Source organism: Phascolarctos cinereus, unplaced genomic scaffold, assembly GCF_003287225.1.
Source record: "Phascolarctos cinereus isolate Bilbo 61053 unplaced genomic scaffold, phaCin_HiC Scaffold_5;HRSCAF=322, whole genome shotgun sequence".
In the NCBI taxonomy this organism is placed as follows: Eukaryota; Metazoa; Chordata; class Mammalia; order Diprotodontia; family Phascolarctidae; genus Phascolarctos; species Phascolarctos cinereus.
In genome coordinates this window covers 49,176,910-49,190,711 of record NW_027555958.1, presented here as the reverse complement: position 1 = coordinate 49,190,711, position 13,802 = coordinate 49,176,910, and the positions used below count along the sequence as shown (strand labels likewise).

The following is a 13,802-nucleotide window of genomic DNA, read 5'->3' as shown; positions in this document are numbered from 1 at the left end:
CTGTGATCCGACTACTGAATTGCAAGACATCCAGTCTCTGTGGATTTGTATTGGCTGCCTGGAATGCTCCTTCCTCTTCACCTTCACCATTTTTGAGTGCCTGATTTCCTTTAGAACTCAGCTTAAATGACTGTTTCTACAGAAAGGTTTCCATAACTTGCCCAGATGTCAGAGACTCTCTATCTCCTCTGCATATATCTGGTATATATCACTTTCTTTATTTGTTTTCTTCCCCTTTAGAATATAAGTTCCATGACGGCAGGGACTGCAAAGCCTTGGTAGCACACAGTACTTAATACATTCTTGTTGACTGAATGACTGGATTTGGGGTCAAATGACTGCATTCAACTTCTAACTCTGACCCTTATGTGACTTTAATCATACTGCTCAGCTTCTTTGGGCATCAGTTAGAATTAAAGAGTTTTAGAGTACATGATCTCTAACATCTCTTCCAGCTCTAATTCCGCAATTCTAGGGCAAATGGTGGAGAGAGGGGTCACTGAAAGCCTGCCAAAGAAGGGAGCACTTGATAGAGCATAGAGCTGGAACATGCAGGAAGACAAGGATTTCAACACCTGGAGACCAGTGGGTTTAGGAATGCACAGGAGAAGGAATGTGCAAAGATGGCAAAGAACAGATAGGAATGTGCAAAGATGGGAAAGGATAGATATATAATCCGGTTTAGCTGGAATGCAGTGTGCCCACAAAGCATAGTAGGGAAAAATAAAGTTGGAAAGGTAGATTACAGCTAGACTAGAACACCTAGTCTGTATTTTATCCCTCAAGGAGGCCTACAATAAACTTCAGAAGCAACGGAAACAATGCTCCATGAGGAGCGTTAGATGACTCCTGACAGCTTGTACAAAATGTATTTCTGAGGCAAGATAGAGAAAGCAGGAGGATCCATTTATATCCCTGGTAAACAAGTGGAGCTCCCAGAGATCTGTTTTTTGTCTTTGGATCACTGGCACCCAGCTGTGCCTCCAATACAGCAAGTGCTCAATAAATGTTCGAAATTATTATAATAACCTAAAGAAAGTCCTGAAATAGGATGGTGGCAGTGGAAGTATAAGGAAGCCAGAAAGACCATCACGAACGGTCCTTAACCACTTATTTTTCCTCCAACGAACGAAGATTGGTAGGGACAAGATCAAGAGACAGGATTTGGAGTCCAGGGCCCAGAGTTCAGATTCTGACCCTGCTACTTATCACCTAAACCTGTTGGACTAGATTTCCAGGCTTCCTTCTCACGCTAAATCTGCGATCCTAAGGAGGGAGTCAGAAAGCGAGCCTGGGGCTTTTCAATCATTCACCCCGTAGTCTTTGTGGGGATCCGGGGTGGGAGGAGGAAGGCAGCGGCTCTCCCAGCCCGAGGCCGTTCCAGTGACCCAGGGACAGAGCTGGGGAACTTGTCGGCTCAGCATCCCGAGCCCGGGCCCACCGTCTCCCGCGGCCGCTGCCCAGGAAGCACAGGCCGCCAGGAAGCGCGCCCTGCCCCGGAGTCTCTGACACGGCCTCTGTCACCCTCCTGGGCAGGGGCTCGAGCCCTCGCGAGGGCCGGCAGGGAAGCGCCGCGTCAGCCGTACGGCCCTCGGCCCGACCGTCCTCCCTCCCAGCTCCGGTCCCGGCTCTCACCGCGCTTCCGCTTCTCCATTCGGACAGTGGGAGTGGGGCTGGGGGCTGGGACGGGGTCAAGCTCTGGAAAGCGGGCGGCTCCGCCACATGCCCGGAGCCGGCTCGCCCAAGAACAGCAGAAATTGACAGAAAGCGAAGAGCAGACAGGTAACCGATGCGAGAGAGTCCTGAGACTCCGACTTCCGCTCTGCGCCGGGCGGGCCAATCAACGCGCAGCGCTATACGTCATTTCCTTCTGGACTCTTGGAGGGGGCCGAGTCCAGCGGAAGAGGCGCCGGAAGGGGTGGGCCTAGGCGCAGCGAGCCGTTTGGAGATCCGCGTGGAACCTGCGCAGAGGTTTTCTGCCTCGGTAGCTCACCTGTTCATCGGACGCCCGGGGAGTCTCCCTGTGCTTTTTGGTGTGCCGCGGCAGGAAGCGCGGGTAGGTGAGGGGACTCTTGTGGATTACGATTTGGGGCGGTTTGCGTCATTTCTTCCAGCGGGCCCCCCCTCTCATCCCCACAGCCCCTGTGGCTCCTGGGAGGCCGCGTGCTGTCTGGTCACCACAGGTAGTCCTGAGCCCCCCGGGAGCTTGGGGCTACCTGGAGCTTGAGTGGGCCGGGGCCCATGCGAGCTGATGAGACATTTATCGATCACCTCCACCACGTCTCTCTGGTGCCTCCTGGGCCCCGAGAGGTGATGTTGGCAGAAAGCATTGCCTTGGAGGGTCCTGCCAGCCCCCCAGCCTCTGACTGGGTCTGCCGTCCCCGGACCCCCCCAGCTCACTTGTAAGTGATGCATCCCCAGCAGCGTGGCCGTTATGTGATGAATTATTCGGTCCTGGTAACTCAATAAATGGGCCCTGTGTGCTTTTCTTACCCTTAGTAAGAGGATACTGAGTTTTTAAGATCTAGGTTGTCTTGATTAGGTAGTTAATAGTACCTTGAAATATGCTTCATATTGTTTTACTGGATCTTCACAACCACCCCTCAAGGCAGCCAATATTACTGTTATCAGCCCCGTTTTATATAAGAGCAGACTGAGGCGCATGAAAGTTAAAGTGTCTAGGCCATTGACACAAAGCTACTGTGCCTTTGGAGCTTAGATTTGCAGCTTGAAAGGACTTCAGAAGCCAACTTCCTCGTTTGTTATTATAATGTTATTATTATTAATTTTAATGTTTAAAGTGTATTTTATTAATTTTGTTTTTCAAGTCAGTCTTTTTTAATCACACCGAATACCTCCCTCATTGAGCAAATTTTTAAAAAGCAGACATCCTTCAATATATATCTTCATAGTTTGGCAAAATAAATTCCCATGTTAACCACGTCCAAAAATATATTATGTCTGCATTTTTTTTTGAAGTTCATCTCATCTCTGTTAGAGCGTGACTGGCCAGTTTCATTTTCATTTTTTTGGTTTCATGATTTTTCATTGCATTGATTAGAGTTCTCAAGTCTTTAAGATTTATTTTTTTCTGTTACGTCATCATTGTATAAATTGTTCTATTTCTATTCACTTTGCTTTGCTTCAGTTCATAAAGTCTTTCCTAGTTTCCTCTGAAATTGTTCATTTCATCATTTTTTATGATGTAGTAATATTCCATTAGATGCATAGATCACTATGTATTTAGCCAACCTCCAATGGGCACTTTCCCTTAGTTTTCAGTTTTGGATCATTTCTGAAAGAGCTGCTATAAATATTTTCATATGCATAGATCCTTTTCCTCTTTTATTTCTTTGTGGCATAGGCCTTGTAGTAGTAGTATAGATGGGTCAAAAGGTTTTTGCATACTTTGGTAACTTCCTAAGCATAATTGCAAATTGCTTTCTATAATGGCTGGATCAACTCACAGCTTCATCAAGAACTCACTAGAGTACCTGTTCCTCCAACATTTGTCATTTTTCCTCCTCTAATGATAGTTGTAAGGTGGAGCCTCCAAGTTGCTTTAATTTACATTTTTCTAATGATTAGCAATTTACACCATTTTTTTATATAATTGTTGATAGTTTGGGTTTCTTCCTTTGAAAACTGCATGTTCTTAATTCTTAGACCGTTTATCTATTGGGGAATGGTTCTTGATCTTAATAGTTTCAATCAGTTTATTATCTGTCTTAGAAATGAGACCTTTTATCACAGAAAACTTTTGTTAGAAACTTATCGCAAATATTTTCCCCCGGTTACCTGTTTCCCATCCAATTTTTACTACATCAGATTTGTTTGTGCAAAAATTTATAATCAAAATTGTCTGTTTCATCTTGTGTAATCCTCCCTGTCAGTTATTTAGTCATGACCTCTTCCCTTGTCCATAGGTCCTAAAGATAATTTCTTCCTTGCTCCTTTAATTTGTCATGATGTCATCTTTTATAGCTAAGGTCATGTATCCATCTGGAGCTTATTTTGGTGTGTGGTGTGAGAACTAACGCCCTTCATTTTACAGATTGGGAAAGTGAGGCCCAGGAAAAGTTAAGTGACTTGCTGAAGGTCACACAGATAGTGAGCATCAGAGATAGGCTAGTTGGCCTTCCTACCTTATGCACACAATCTTTCCACTGTACATGGTACCTGTACAGGGCTGAATTTTATGCTACAGAATATAATGCAAGGATAGCTTCATAGAAGAGGTAGAATGTAACCTGGTCTTTGAGAGTAGGTAGAGAACAAAGAAGAAGCTTTTTTTTTTTAAAGGGGGCATCACTTGAATAAGGACAGAGACAGAGGAATGTGAGAAAACCTGAGAGTAGGTGAAGGTATGCATTAAGAAGTAGTTGGGGTAAAATTACATTGATTAGTTGGGTTGGAGTTATTTTATTGGTGGTCTCTAAAGACAGGCAGAGACTTTGGAGTTGAAAGCTTAAACAATCATTGAGTGTTTTCATTATCCTTGTGAGCATGCTGGGATGAAAAGTAATATTTAAGGAGTATTATTACTTGTGACTGTTGGATTGGAGCAGGGAGAACCTGGAATCAGGAAAGCCAACCAGGAGACTGTTGTCAGTCTAGCATGTTAGCAAAAGTAATTTAAAAAAAAAGAATGGGTACAAAAGATGGCAATACAGTCCTCTTTGAACTACCACCTAAATTTCAGTCTGATTGAATGAGTTCTTAGAAGGAATCCGTAGGGAGAAAAGAGCAGAGATGGAAGGACCAGGCTTTTAAGAACTCCAGTGGCAGAGATGAGATTCAAACTTAGGGCATGAATTGGGTCCAGGTAACAAGAGAATGAAAAGAGCTAAAAATGACTCTTAAGGTTTTGAGCCTGAGTAGTTGGGAGGATGATGGGGTCTCTAACAGAAATTGGAAAGTGATGAAAGAGATAACGTTTTAAGGAACAGGTGGTTAGTTTAAATTTTGAATATACTGAGTTGGAGGTAACAATGAGGGTCCTGTAGTGATGGCCAAAGAATTTTAGATAGAGAAATTGGCCCTGGAGAGAGATATGGGAACCATTTGAACTATGGTAATAGTTAAACCATGGGAGTGGATGCAGTTACCAAGGGAAAGATATGGAGAGATGAAAAAGTGTTCACAGCTGAATTTTGAGTGGAATAAATAAAATAAGAGAAGAAATTCAGCATAACTGATGGCTAAATGGGTGGGAGTGTGGCTATTTATTCAGCTGTGTTGAGACTTGAATGTCACAGATCTGATTAAGGTGCATTAAACATAATAGAACTAGTCTAGAGTTAGGGTAACATTAGTCAAGAATATATAGAAAATGGGGAGCCACGATGGTGGAGTGAAAGCAGTGACTTGCTTGAGCTCTCCCCCAAACCCCTCCAAATACTCATAAAAATGGCTCTAAACAAATTCTGAAGCAGCAGAATGCACAAAAAGACAGAGTGAAACAGATTTCCAGCCCAAGACAACCTGGATGATTGATCAGAAAAGTGTATCGCACCGGGCTGGGAGCGCAGCGCAGCGTGGGGGCGCAGGCCTCAGCAAACCTGGAGCAGGCCTCAGAGGACTGAATCTCAGGCAGCTGTGGAGGTTTCCAGACTCCTCAATCCACGAATGCCAAAGACAACTTAGAAGGTCAGTGGGAAAAGTCTGTTTCTGTCAGTGGTCAGAGAGGAAGGCAGGGTCTCAGCTCCATTCCCCAAGAGCCTGGCCCTGGGGGGGGGTGCAGCTGCTTCCCGAAGCTTCCGGCCCACAGACTGAGGGGGAATCCAGTGGCTGATCAGAGAAGGACTGCAGGGATCTCTTTGCCAGTGCTGAGGCAGGAATCTCTTGCTTTGCCCGTGTGTGGATCTGGGTCACAGTTCTGGGCGGCAGTGCTGGGGTGAGGAAGAGCGCTGGCGTGGTGGAGCTTGTAGTGGCTGTGGAGAGAAACCCCTCCTCACAGTTACAGGACAGAAAGGAATACTTGTAGTCACAGGCCAGGAAAGGAGTAAACACCTCGCCCCTTATCATGCCACCTTGGAAGAATTGAAAATTTACAGGTCCCTACAAGTATCTCTGAAAACAGCTACACAAACCCCTGAAGCTTGGGACAGTACATTCTCCACATTGGAAGCAGACTCTTACCTTAACAAAGAGTTTAAAACTCAAGTAATTGGCTGGGATCATGAGCAAGCAGCGCAAAAAGAGTCAGACTATATTATCTTACTTTGGTGAAAAGAAGATCAAAATATACAACCAGAAGAAGACAACAAAATCAAAGCTCCTACATCCAAAGCCTCCAAGAAAAATATGAATCAGTCCCAGGCCTTGGAAGAGCTCAAAAGGGATTTTGAGAAGCAAGTAAGGGAAGTAGAGGAAAAACTGGGAAGAGAAATGAGAGTGATGCAAGAAAATCATGAAAAAAGTCAACAGCTTGCTAAAGGAGACCCAAAAAAATACTGAAGAAAATAACACCTTAAAAAACAGCCTAACCCAAATGGCAAAAGAGGTCCAAAAAGCCAATGAGGAGAAAAATGCCCTAAAAAGAAAAATTGGCCAAATGGAAAAGGAAGTCCAAAAGATTACTGAAGAAAATACTTCCTTAAAAATTAGAATAGAGCAATTGGAAGACAGTGACTTTATGAGAAATCAAGACACTGTAAAACAAATCCAAAAGAATGAAAAATTAGAAAACAATGTGAAATATCTCATTGGAAAAAACTGACCTGGAAAATAGATCCAGGAGAGAGAATTTAAAAATTATTGGACTATCTGAAAGCCATGATCAAAAAAAGAGCCTAGACATCATCTTTCAAGAAATTATCAAGGAAAACTGCCCTGATATTTAGAACCAGAGGGCAAAATAGAAATTGAAAGAATCCACAGATCTCCTCCTGAAAGAGATCCCCAAAGGAAAACTCCTAGGAATATTGTAGCCAAATTCCAGAGTTCCCAGGTCAAGGAGAAAATATTACAAGCTGCCAGAAGGAAACAATTCAAGTACTGTGGAAACACCATCAGGATAACACAAGATTTAGCAGCTTCTACATTAAAGGACCAGGGCATGGAATATAATATTCCGGAGGGCAAAGGAGATAGGATTACAACCAAGAATCACCTACCCAGCAAAACTGAGTATAATCCTTCAGGGGAAAAAATGGTCATTCAGTGAAATAGAGGACTTTCAAGCATTCCTGATGAAAAGACCAGAGCTGAATAGAAAATTTGACTTTCAAATACAGGACTCCAGTGGAACATGAAGAGGTAAACAGGAAAGAGAAATCATAAGAGACTTATTAAGATTGAACTGTTTACATTCCTGCATGGAAAGATGATATTTGTAACTCATGAGAACTTTGTCAGTATTAGGGTAGTTGAAGGAAAAAAATTGTATGTATGTATATATAGATAGATAGAGGGCACAGGGTGAGTTGAAGATTAAGGGGTCATATCTGGAGAATAAAATTAAGGGATGAGAGAGGATGATACTTGGAGAAGAAAGGGAGAGGTAGAATGGGGTAAATTATCTCACAAAAAAAACAAAAGAAAAGTCTCTCACAGTGGAGGGGAAACAGGGGAAGGTGAAAGGGAATGAGGGAATCTTATTCTCATAGGATTTGGCTTAAGGAGAGAATAACATACACATTCAATTGGGTATGGAAATCTGTCTTACCCTACAGGAAAATAGGGGAGAAGGGGACAAGAGAGCAGGGGTGATAGAGAGGAGGGCAGATTGGGAAAAGGGTGATCAGAAGCAAATACTTCTGAGGAGGGACAGGGTCAAAAGAAAGAATAGAATAAATGGGAGGGCAGGATAGGATTAAGGGAAATAGAGTTAGTTTTTCACAACATGTCTACTATGGAAGTGTTTTGCATAACTGCACATGTACAACCTATATTGAGTTGCTTGCCTTTTCAATGAGGGTGGGTGGGGAGGGAGGAAGGGAGAAAATTTGGAACTCAAAGTTTTAAAAGCACATATTTAAAAAAATATATATTTTCACATGCAACTGGGAAATAAATACAGGAAATGGGGTACAGAAGTCTGTCCTGCTCTACAGGAAAATAGAAGGGGAAGGGGATAAGAGAAGGGAGGGGGGAGAGATAGAAGAGAAGGCAGACCAGGGGAAGGAGTATTCAGAATGCATGCCGTCTTGGGGTGGGGGGGAGGGGTGAGAAATTTGGAACTCAAAAACTTGTGGAAGGGAATGTTGAAAACTAAAATAAATAAATTTATGTATAAAAAATTAAAAGAATATATAGAAAATGAAGACCAAAGATAGGTAATGTGTGTAGCTTTATGTTAAAAGAAGTAATTTAGTGTAACTTAATGTGAAAAACAAGCACATGCTTTGTGTTAACCACGTGGCTACTCAGTAGCTGTGTGATAGCACACAGCATCCAAAAGAATTGAATTGCGTATTTGCTTACAGGCAGTTTGCTTCCAGTGGCATTAGATGGTGTGCCATGGGGCTCACCAAACAGTACCTGCGTTATGCTGCCAGTGCTGTCTTTGGCTTGATTGGTAGCCAGAAGGGCAACATTGTCTTTGTAACTCTGCGTGGCGAGAAGGGACGCTATGTGGCAGTACCAGCCTGTGAGCATGTCTTCATCTGGGATATACGGAAAGGAGAGAAGGTAAAGTAGCCATTTGCTAGTAACTCCAGGATTTATATTAGGATCATTTGGGGGGCAGGGAAGAGGGAGATGCTGGAAGGCCAGCTGTCTATGACTGCACCCACCCTCATGTCACAGAGATCCTCTTTCGAGCAGACAGCTTAACATCAGGTCCAAACCACGGGTGCTAGCATTACCACAATCCTGGCAACTCCTTTTCATTGTCTTTAGGGTACCTATAAGGAATTAATCTGCTGACCTTTTGCTGTTTCTCACAGCTCTGCTTTTGCACCCCTTACCTGATCTTGGCCTTTGCTTTCCAGTTCTTGCAGCTTATCAGCAAATTGCAGGGTAAAAACTAAAATGTTTTCTTATGTTGAAGAGGAGAGAGAAACATAGGATTTAGAGCTAGAAAAAGGCTGGAAAAGATCTTTTAGTTTGATTTCCCCCTTTAAGGAAAGGAAAGTGAGGCCCAGAGAGAGGAAGGCGTGATAGAATAAGGAGTAAGCAGATTGCTGCGTATTCCATCCCCCATCTTTCCCCGGTTACGTGCCTGATATGTCCTAAGAAACTAATTCCCTTACAGACAGAATCTGGAAATAATTCTGATGCCCTGAAAATTGGTTCTTCTGAAAATAGTATATGCTATACTTTTAATCCTCAAGTCCCCAAATCAAAATTTTGTTGCTACCATTTACATGAAGTAAAAGTTTGATGGTTCATCACTCATGCCTGGCAGGCTTATTTTATGTTGTTTAGATAAGTCACCTTACTTATTATTGTACCTTTATTTCACTTGATCAATGAGACTAATAATTCCTGCCTCAAAAGACTCAGCATGTAATTACTATTTATTTGTACATATGATTTGGAGAACTAATATTTTTGACATAAAGTATACAACTATCTACCCCCCTTTGCCAAAAAGGAAAGCTTAGCTCCTGCATAGTTCATGTTTCAGTGTTCTTGTTTTTTTTTTTTTTTGTGATTTCAGATTCTTATTCTTCAGGGGTTTAAACACGAAGTTACCTGTTTATGTCCGTCACCAGATGGATTGCACTTATCTGTGGGCTATGAGGATGGGTCTATCCGCATCTTCAGTCTTCTGAGTGGTGAAGGGAATGTGACCTTCAGTGGACACAAGGCAGCTGTCACTGCCCTGAATTATGATCAGCTGGGGGGCAGACTAGTGTCTGGGTCCAAGGTAGGAATTGTAGGAATTGTGGGGGAGTGACTGGGCATGTACTGAGCCTTTGATAGACTAGAGATAGAGTAATATGTTCAAACAGATTTTTTTAATAAGAGTTTTTGGGGGAGACTTTGGAGTCTCAATGATATGAAACTACAGTTGTCTGGGGTGGGATTAGGATGAGTAAGATTTGGAGATGAGTTCTCCAGAGCCAGTCTGGTTCTTTTGATGCTTTAAACCTTCAAAGGTAGCTTCTTTGTACAGATTTAGAAAAGTGGGGTAGCACAAGGCAAACTTGAGTTAGATAAGAATAGCAGTGAAGGTGTGGCTGGTCTCTTGCTGGACAACGTCATCTTATTTTTGCCATATCTGTTCTCTTCAAAGGACACTGATGTTATTGTGTGGGATGTGATCAATGAGAGTGGCCTCTACCGTCTGAAGGGACATAAGGATGCCATCACACAAACACTGTTCCTACGAGAAAAAAACCTGCTAATTACCAGGTAAAGACCTAATAGTTAACCTGCTAGGTCTTCCCCACTTCTCTTCTTTCATGGGGACTGCTCAGGAATGAATGAACAAATGAATTAATGAATGAAAACAATTATTGGCTTATTATGTGAGCAGAAGTATACTAAGTACTGAGGGTGCAAAAAGAAAAATGAGACAAAATAGTTCTTGCTCCAAAGAAACTCACATTCTAATAGGACAAATACATATGTAAAGGCTCAGCTCCACTGCAAATGGAAAGGTCCTTAAGGTGTAGCGGCAAATTACATAATAATTTACCTTCTTTAGTGTCATCAAAAAGAAGTGTTTTTTTTTAATTTTGAACTAAATTCTTTAGCATCATCAAAAAGTGTTTTTTTTAATCTTTGAACAGCAAAAAGCATTTCTGTACACACAATAAAGATACTATGTGAACACATGAACCTTCATTTAATACTGCTTTCATATTATATTTGCATATATAAATTCTGCATGTTACTTTTAAAACTGCCTTGCTAGTATTTTCTTCCTTCTGTACTTCTCCTTTAAACATTTAGAAAAATTATACTGCTCTCTTTTTTAGGGAGTTATTATTGCTGACCTGTCTTTTCTCCCTATCCCATCTCTCAATTAAAAACTGAGAAAAAGGAAGAAGGGGAAACAAATAAGTATAGTCCAACAGAATGAATCCATGCATTGGCCAAGTCTAGGAATGTATGTCTCTTTCTGCACCTTGTGCCCATCACCTCTCAGTCAAGAGGTGGGTAACATTCATTTTAGGTCCTTTGGAGACATGTTTATCATTGTATGATCAGAATTTTTAAGTCTTTTAAAATCATTTTCTATATAGTGTTGCTGACCTGGTATAACTTGTCCTGGTTCTGCTCACTTCTCTTAGCATCCCTTCATACATCCTAGGATTTCTTGCTACTCACTAATAGTCTATTTATTTGTTGTTTTTTTTAAATAGTTTTTTCTTTTAATTTCTCCCAGTATACTACTAGTGGTACAAGTGATGGCCACTGTCTTTTCAGGTGTCTTTATTTAAAAAAAAAAGCATTTTAAACATTCTTTTTTAAAATTTTGAGTTCCAAATTCTCTCCTTCCCTCTCACCCACTGAGAATGCAGACAAAATTATATTAAGTAATTATACATGTGGAATCATGCAAAACATTTCCATAGTAGCTATCTTTCAAAAAAAATAAAATGAGAAAATACAGTTCAGTTTACACTCAGAGTTCATCAGTTCTCCCTCTGGATGTGGATAGCACTTTTTCATCATGAGTCTTTTGGAATTGAGTTGGATCATTGTATTGATCAAAGTAGGTAAGTCTTTCAAACTTGATCATCCTTACAGCATTGATGTTATTGTGCACAACGATCTCCCAGTTCTTCTCACCTCCCTTTGCATCAGAGTTTCTATAGGTCTTGCCGTGTTTTTTCTGACCCCTCCCCTCCGTTGTCATTTCTCATAGCACAAGAGTATTCCATTACAATTATATGCCACCGCTTGTTCAGCCATTCCTCAATTGGTTAGCATCCCCCCAATTTCCAATTCTTTGTCACCACAAAGAAAAAAACTTCTATAAATATTTTTGTACATACAAGTCCTATTACCTTCTTATACCGTAGTTGTTCAGCCATTTCTTAGTTGTCTAAGAGGCAGTAAGTTATCTACCTAGATTCTAGTTCTTTGTTTTTTCTTTTTTTCTCCTTTTAATACCCTCTTCAGGATCAAGAAATTTGTTTAGCTTGCATACATTTCCTCCCTGATATTCTCCCTCTTAAGCCATATCTAAAATGGTTTACCTGTTGAGTTTGATGTATTTCTACTGTTAACTCTGTGTGTGTGTGTGTGTGTGTGTGTTCGATGCTCTTAATCCTTTTCCAATAAGAGGATTCTCTGGTGCCTGATCCCCCCATTCCTTGTTTGTATAGTCTTTTTCTCATGTATTTTGATTACAAGAAATAGCAAGTTTTACCCCCTTCTTCCTCCTTTCTGTACTAGCGTGTTCCTTTTAACCTTCCTTTTCCCCCTCTTCAGATCCTCAGAACAAGAGCCGTGCTTTTCTTCTTTAATGCTCTCATTCTTCTTTCAGGACGTAAAGGAAGGATCTGAAGGAACAGTTGCTTCTTCTTCCTCTGTTAGAATTCTAGTGCTGCATCATCCTATGGTTCCCTCTAATTGCTCAAGTCAGTTTGACTTTCTAGGTTTTTCTGAGTTTGTGTTTGTATGTCAGAGTTCCTGCCGAGTTCTGGTCTTTTCGTGAGAAATGCTTGAGAGTCCTTTATTCCATTAAAGGCCCATTTTCTGTTTCTTTGTTTTCTGTAATATTATGCTCGACTTTGCAAGGTAAGTTAGATCATGATCCTTTTTCTTTGACCTTTTAGAATATGGCATTCCAGGATTTCCTCTTATGCATAGTAGAAGCTTTCAGGTCTTGTTCTTCTTTCCCCCAGTAGAGATTTTTTTTCCAGTTTTTTTCTTTCTTTTTTTTTTAGGCAATTGGGGTTAAGTGACTTGCCCAGGGTCACACAGCTAGTAAGTGTCAAGTGTTTGGTCTGGTCGGATTTGAACTCAGGTCTTCCTGACTTCAGGGCCGGCATTCTATCCACTGCGCCACCTAGCTGCACCAGGATTTTTTTTTTTTGAAAGACCCTTCTTTTCCTATGTCTTCTTCCATAGCTTCAGATCATTTTGAATTTTAGATTCCTTATATTATTACTGGATTGTACCAGGGTTGTTGTATGTTGATTTTTTGCAAAACTAGCCGGGTCATTGATTTTCCAGTTAACGTGGTGGTGTTGTGCAAATGATCTTTCTGTTTTTACTTTCAGTGGCAAAGACACTGTAGTGAAATGGTGGGACCTTGATACACAGCACTGCTTCAAAACAATGGTTGGCCACCGAACTGAGGTAACTGCAGCATGAAGAGAGGTCATGTGGCCATTGGGGAAGGGTGACTTGAGCCAGACCAGGGTTTGTAGCCCTTGTATCACTTACCACATGCTCTCTGCCTTTGTAGCTCTACTAAGTAAATCTTGGTGAGAGCGGGGGTCGTGTCCTCAGTGTCTGTGTCCCCTCCCAACAGGTTTCCCCCTAAGGTAGGTTTGGTAAAGGTTGGTCAAAGAAATGGAGAAAAAAGAAGTACTTGGGTTTTGGAGTCACCACCTCATTGCCATTATCACTGTTGCTGTGGGAAATGTGGAGGCTAAACAGAAATATTTACTGAGTACTTGTACTGTGTGCAGTGTGTTGTGAAGGGTGCAGAGGAAGAGCATTTGTTAAGATAGATGTTAATCTACAAGAAAGAAATTTAAGAGTGAGAAACCAGAGAGAATTTCTTTTCACCTGATCAAAATTAGGTACTTGTAGTATTCCTACCCCTAGGTCATTTTCCTTTCATTTCTCAAGGAGTTCAGCCCCTGGGTCACTGCCTCCTTCCCTTCCCCAACTCCTGCCCTTACGTTAGGGGCCCTTCGTATTCATGTCAGTGATGCTCCCTAACT

At 41.7% G+C, this 13,802-nt stretch overlaps 2 protein-coding genes across 7 annotated transcripts in view; one reads left to right on the top strand and one right to left on the bottom strand.

Moving 5' to 3' along the window:
- Positions 1–1,840, bottom strand: part of GDAP2 (ganglioside induced differentiation associated protein 2) — a 72,594-nt gene extending 70,754 nt beyond the window's left edge. For all 5 annotated transcript variants that reach the window (XM_021002987.2, XM_021002964.2, XM_021002981.2 and 2 more), the window contains exon 1: positions 1,636–1,840. The gene's annotated coding sequence lies outside the window, so the exon portion shown is untranslated. The remainder of the gene's footprint in view (positions 1–1,635) is intronic.
- A 127-nt stretch (positions 1,841–1,967) lies between these two features.
- WDR3 (WD repeat domain 3) overlaps positions 1,968–13,802 on the top strand; it is a 34,492-nt gene continuing 22,657 nt past the window's right edge. Inside the window, exons 1-5 of one of the 2 annotated variants that reach the window (XM_021003112.2) lie at positions 1,968–2,056; positions 8,430–8,634; positions 9,608–9,817; positions 10,187–10,305; positions 13,131–13,209. In XM_021003112.2, coding sequence (XP_020858771.1) covers positions 8,464–8,634; positions 9,608–9,817; positions 10,187–10,305; positions 13,131–13,209 — 579 coding nt within the window. In that variant the 5' untranslated portion in view covers positions 1,968–2,056; positions 8,430–8,463. Of the gene's footprint in view, positions 2,061–8,429; positions 8,635–9,607; positions 9,818–10,186; positions 10,306–13,130; positions 13,210–13,802 lie in introns of both variants that reach the window. The other variant, XM_021003120.2, reaches the window with a different exon arrangement.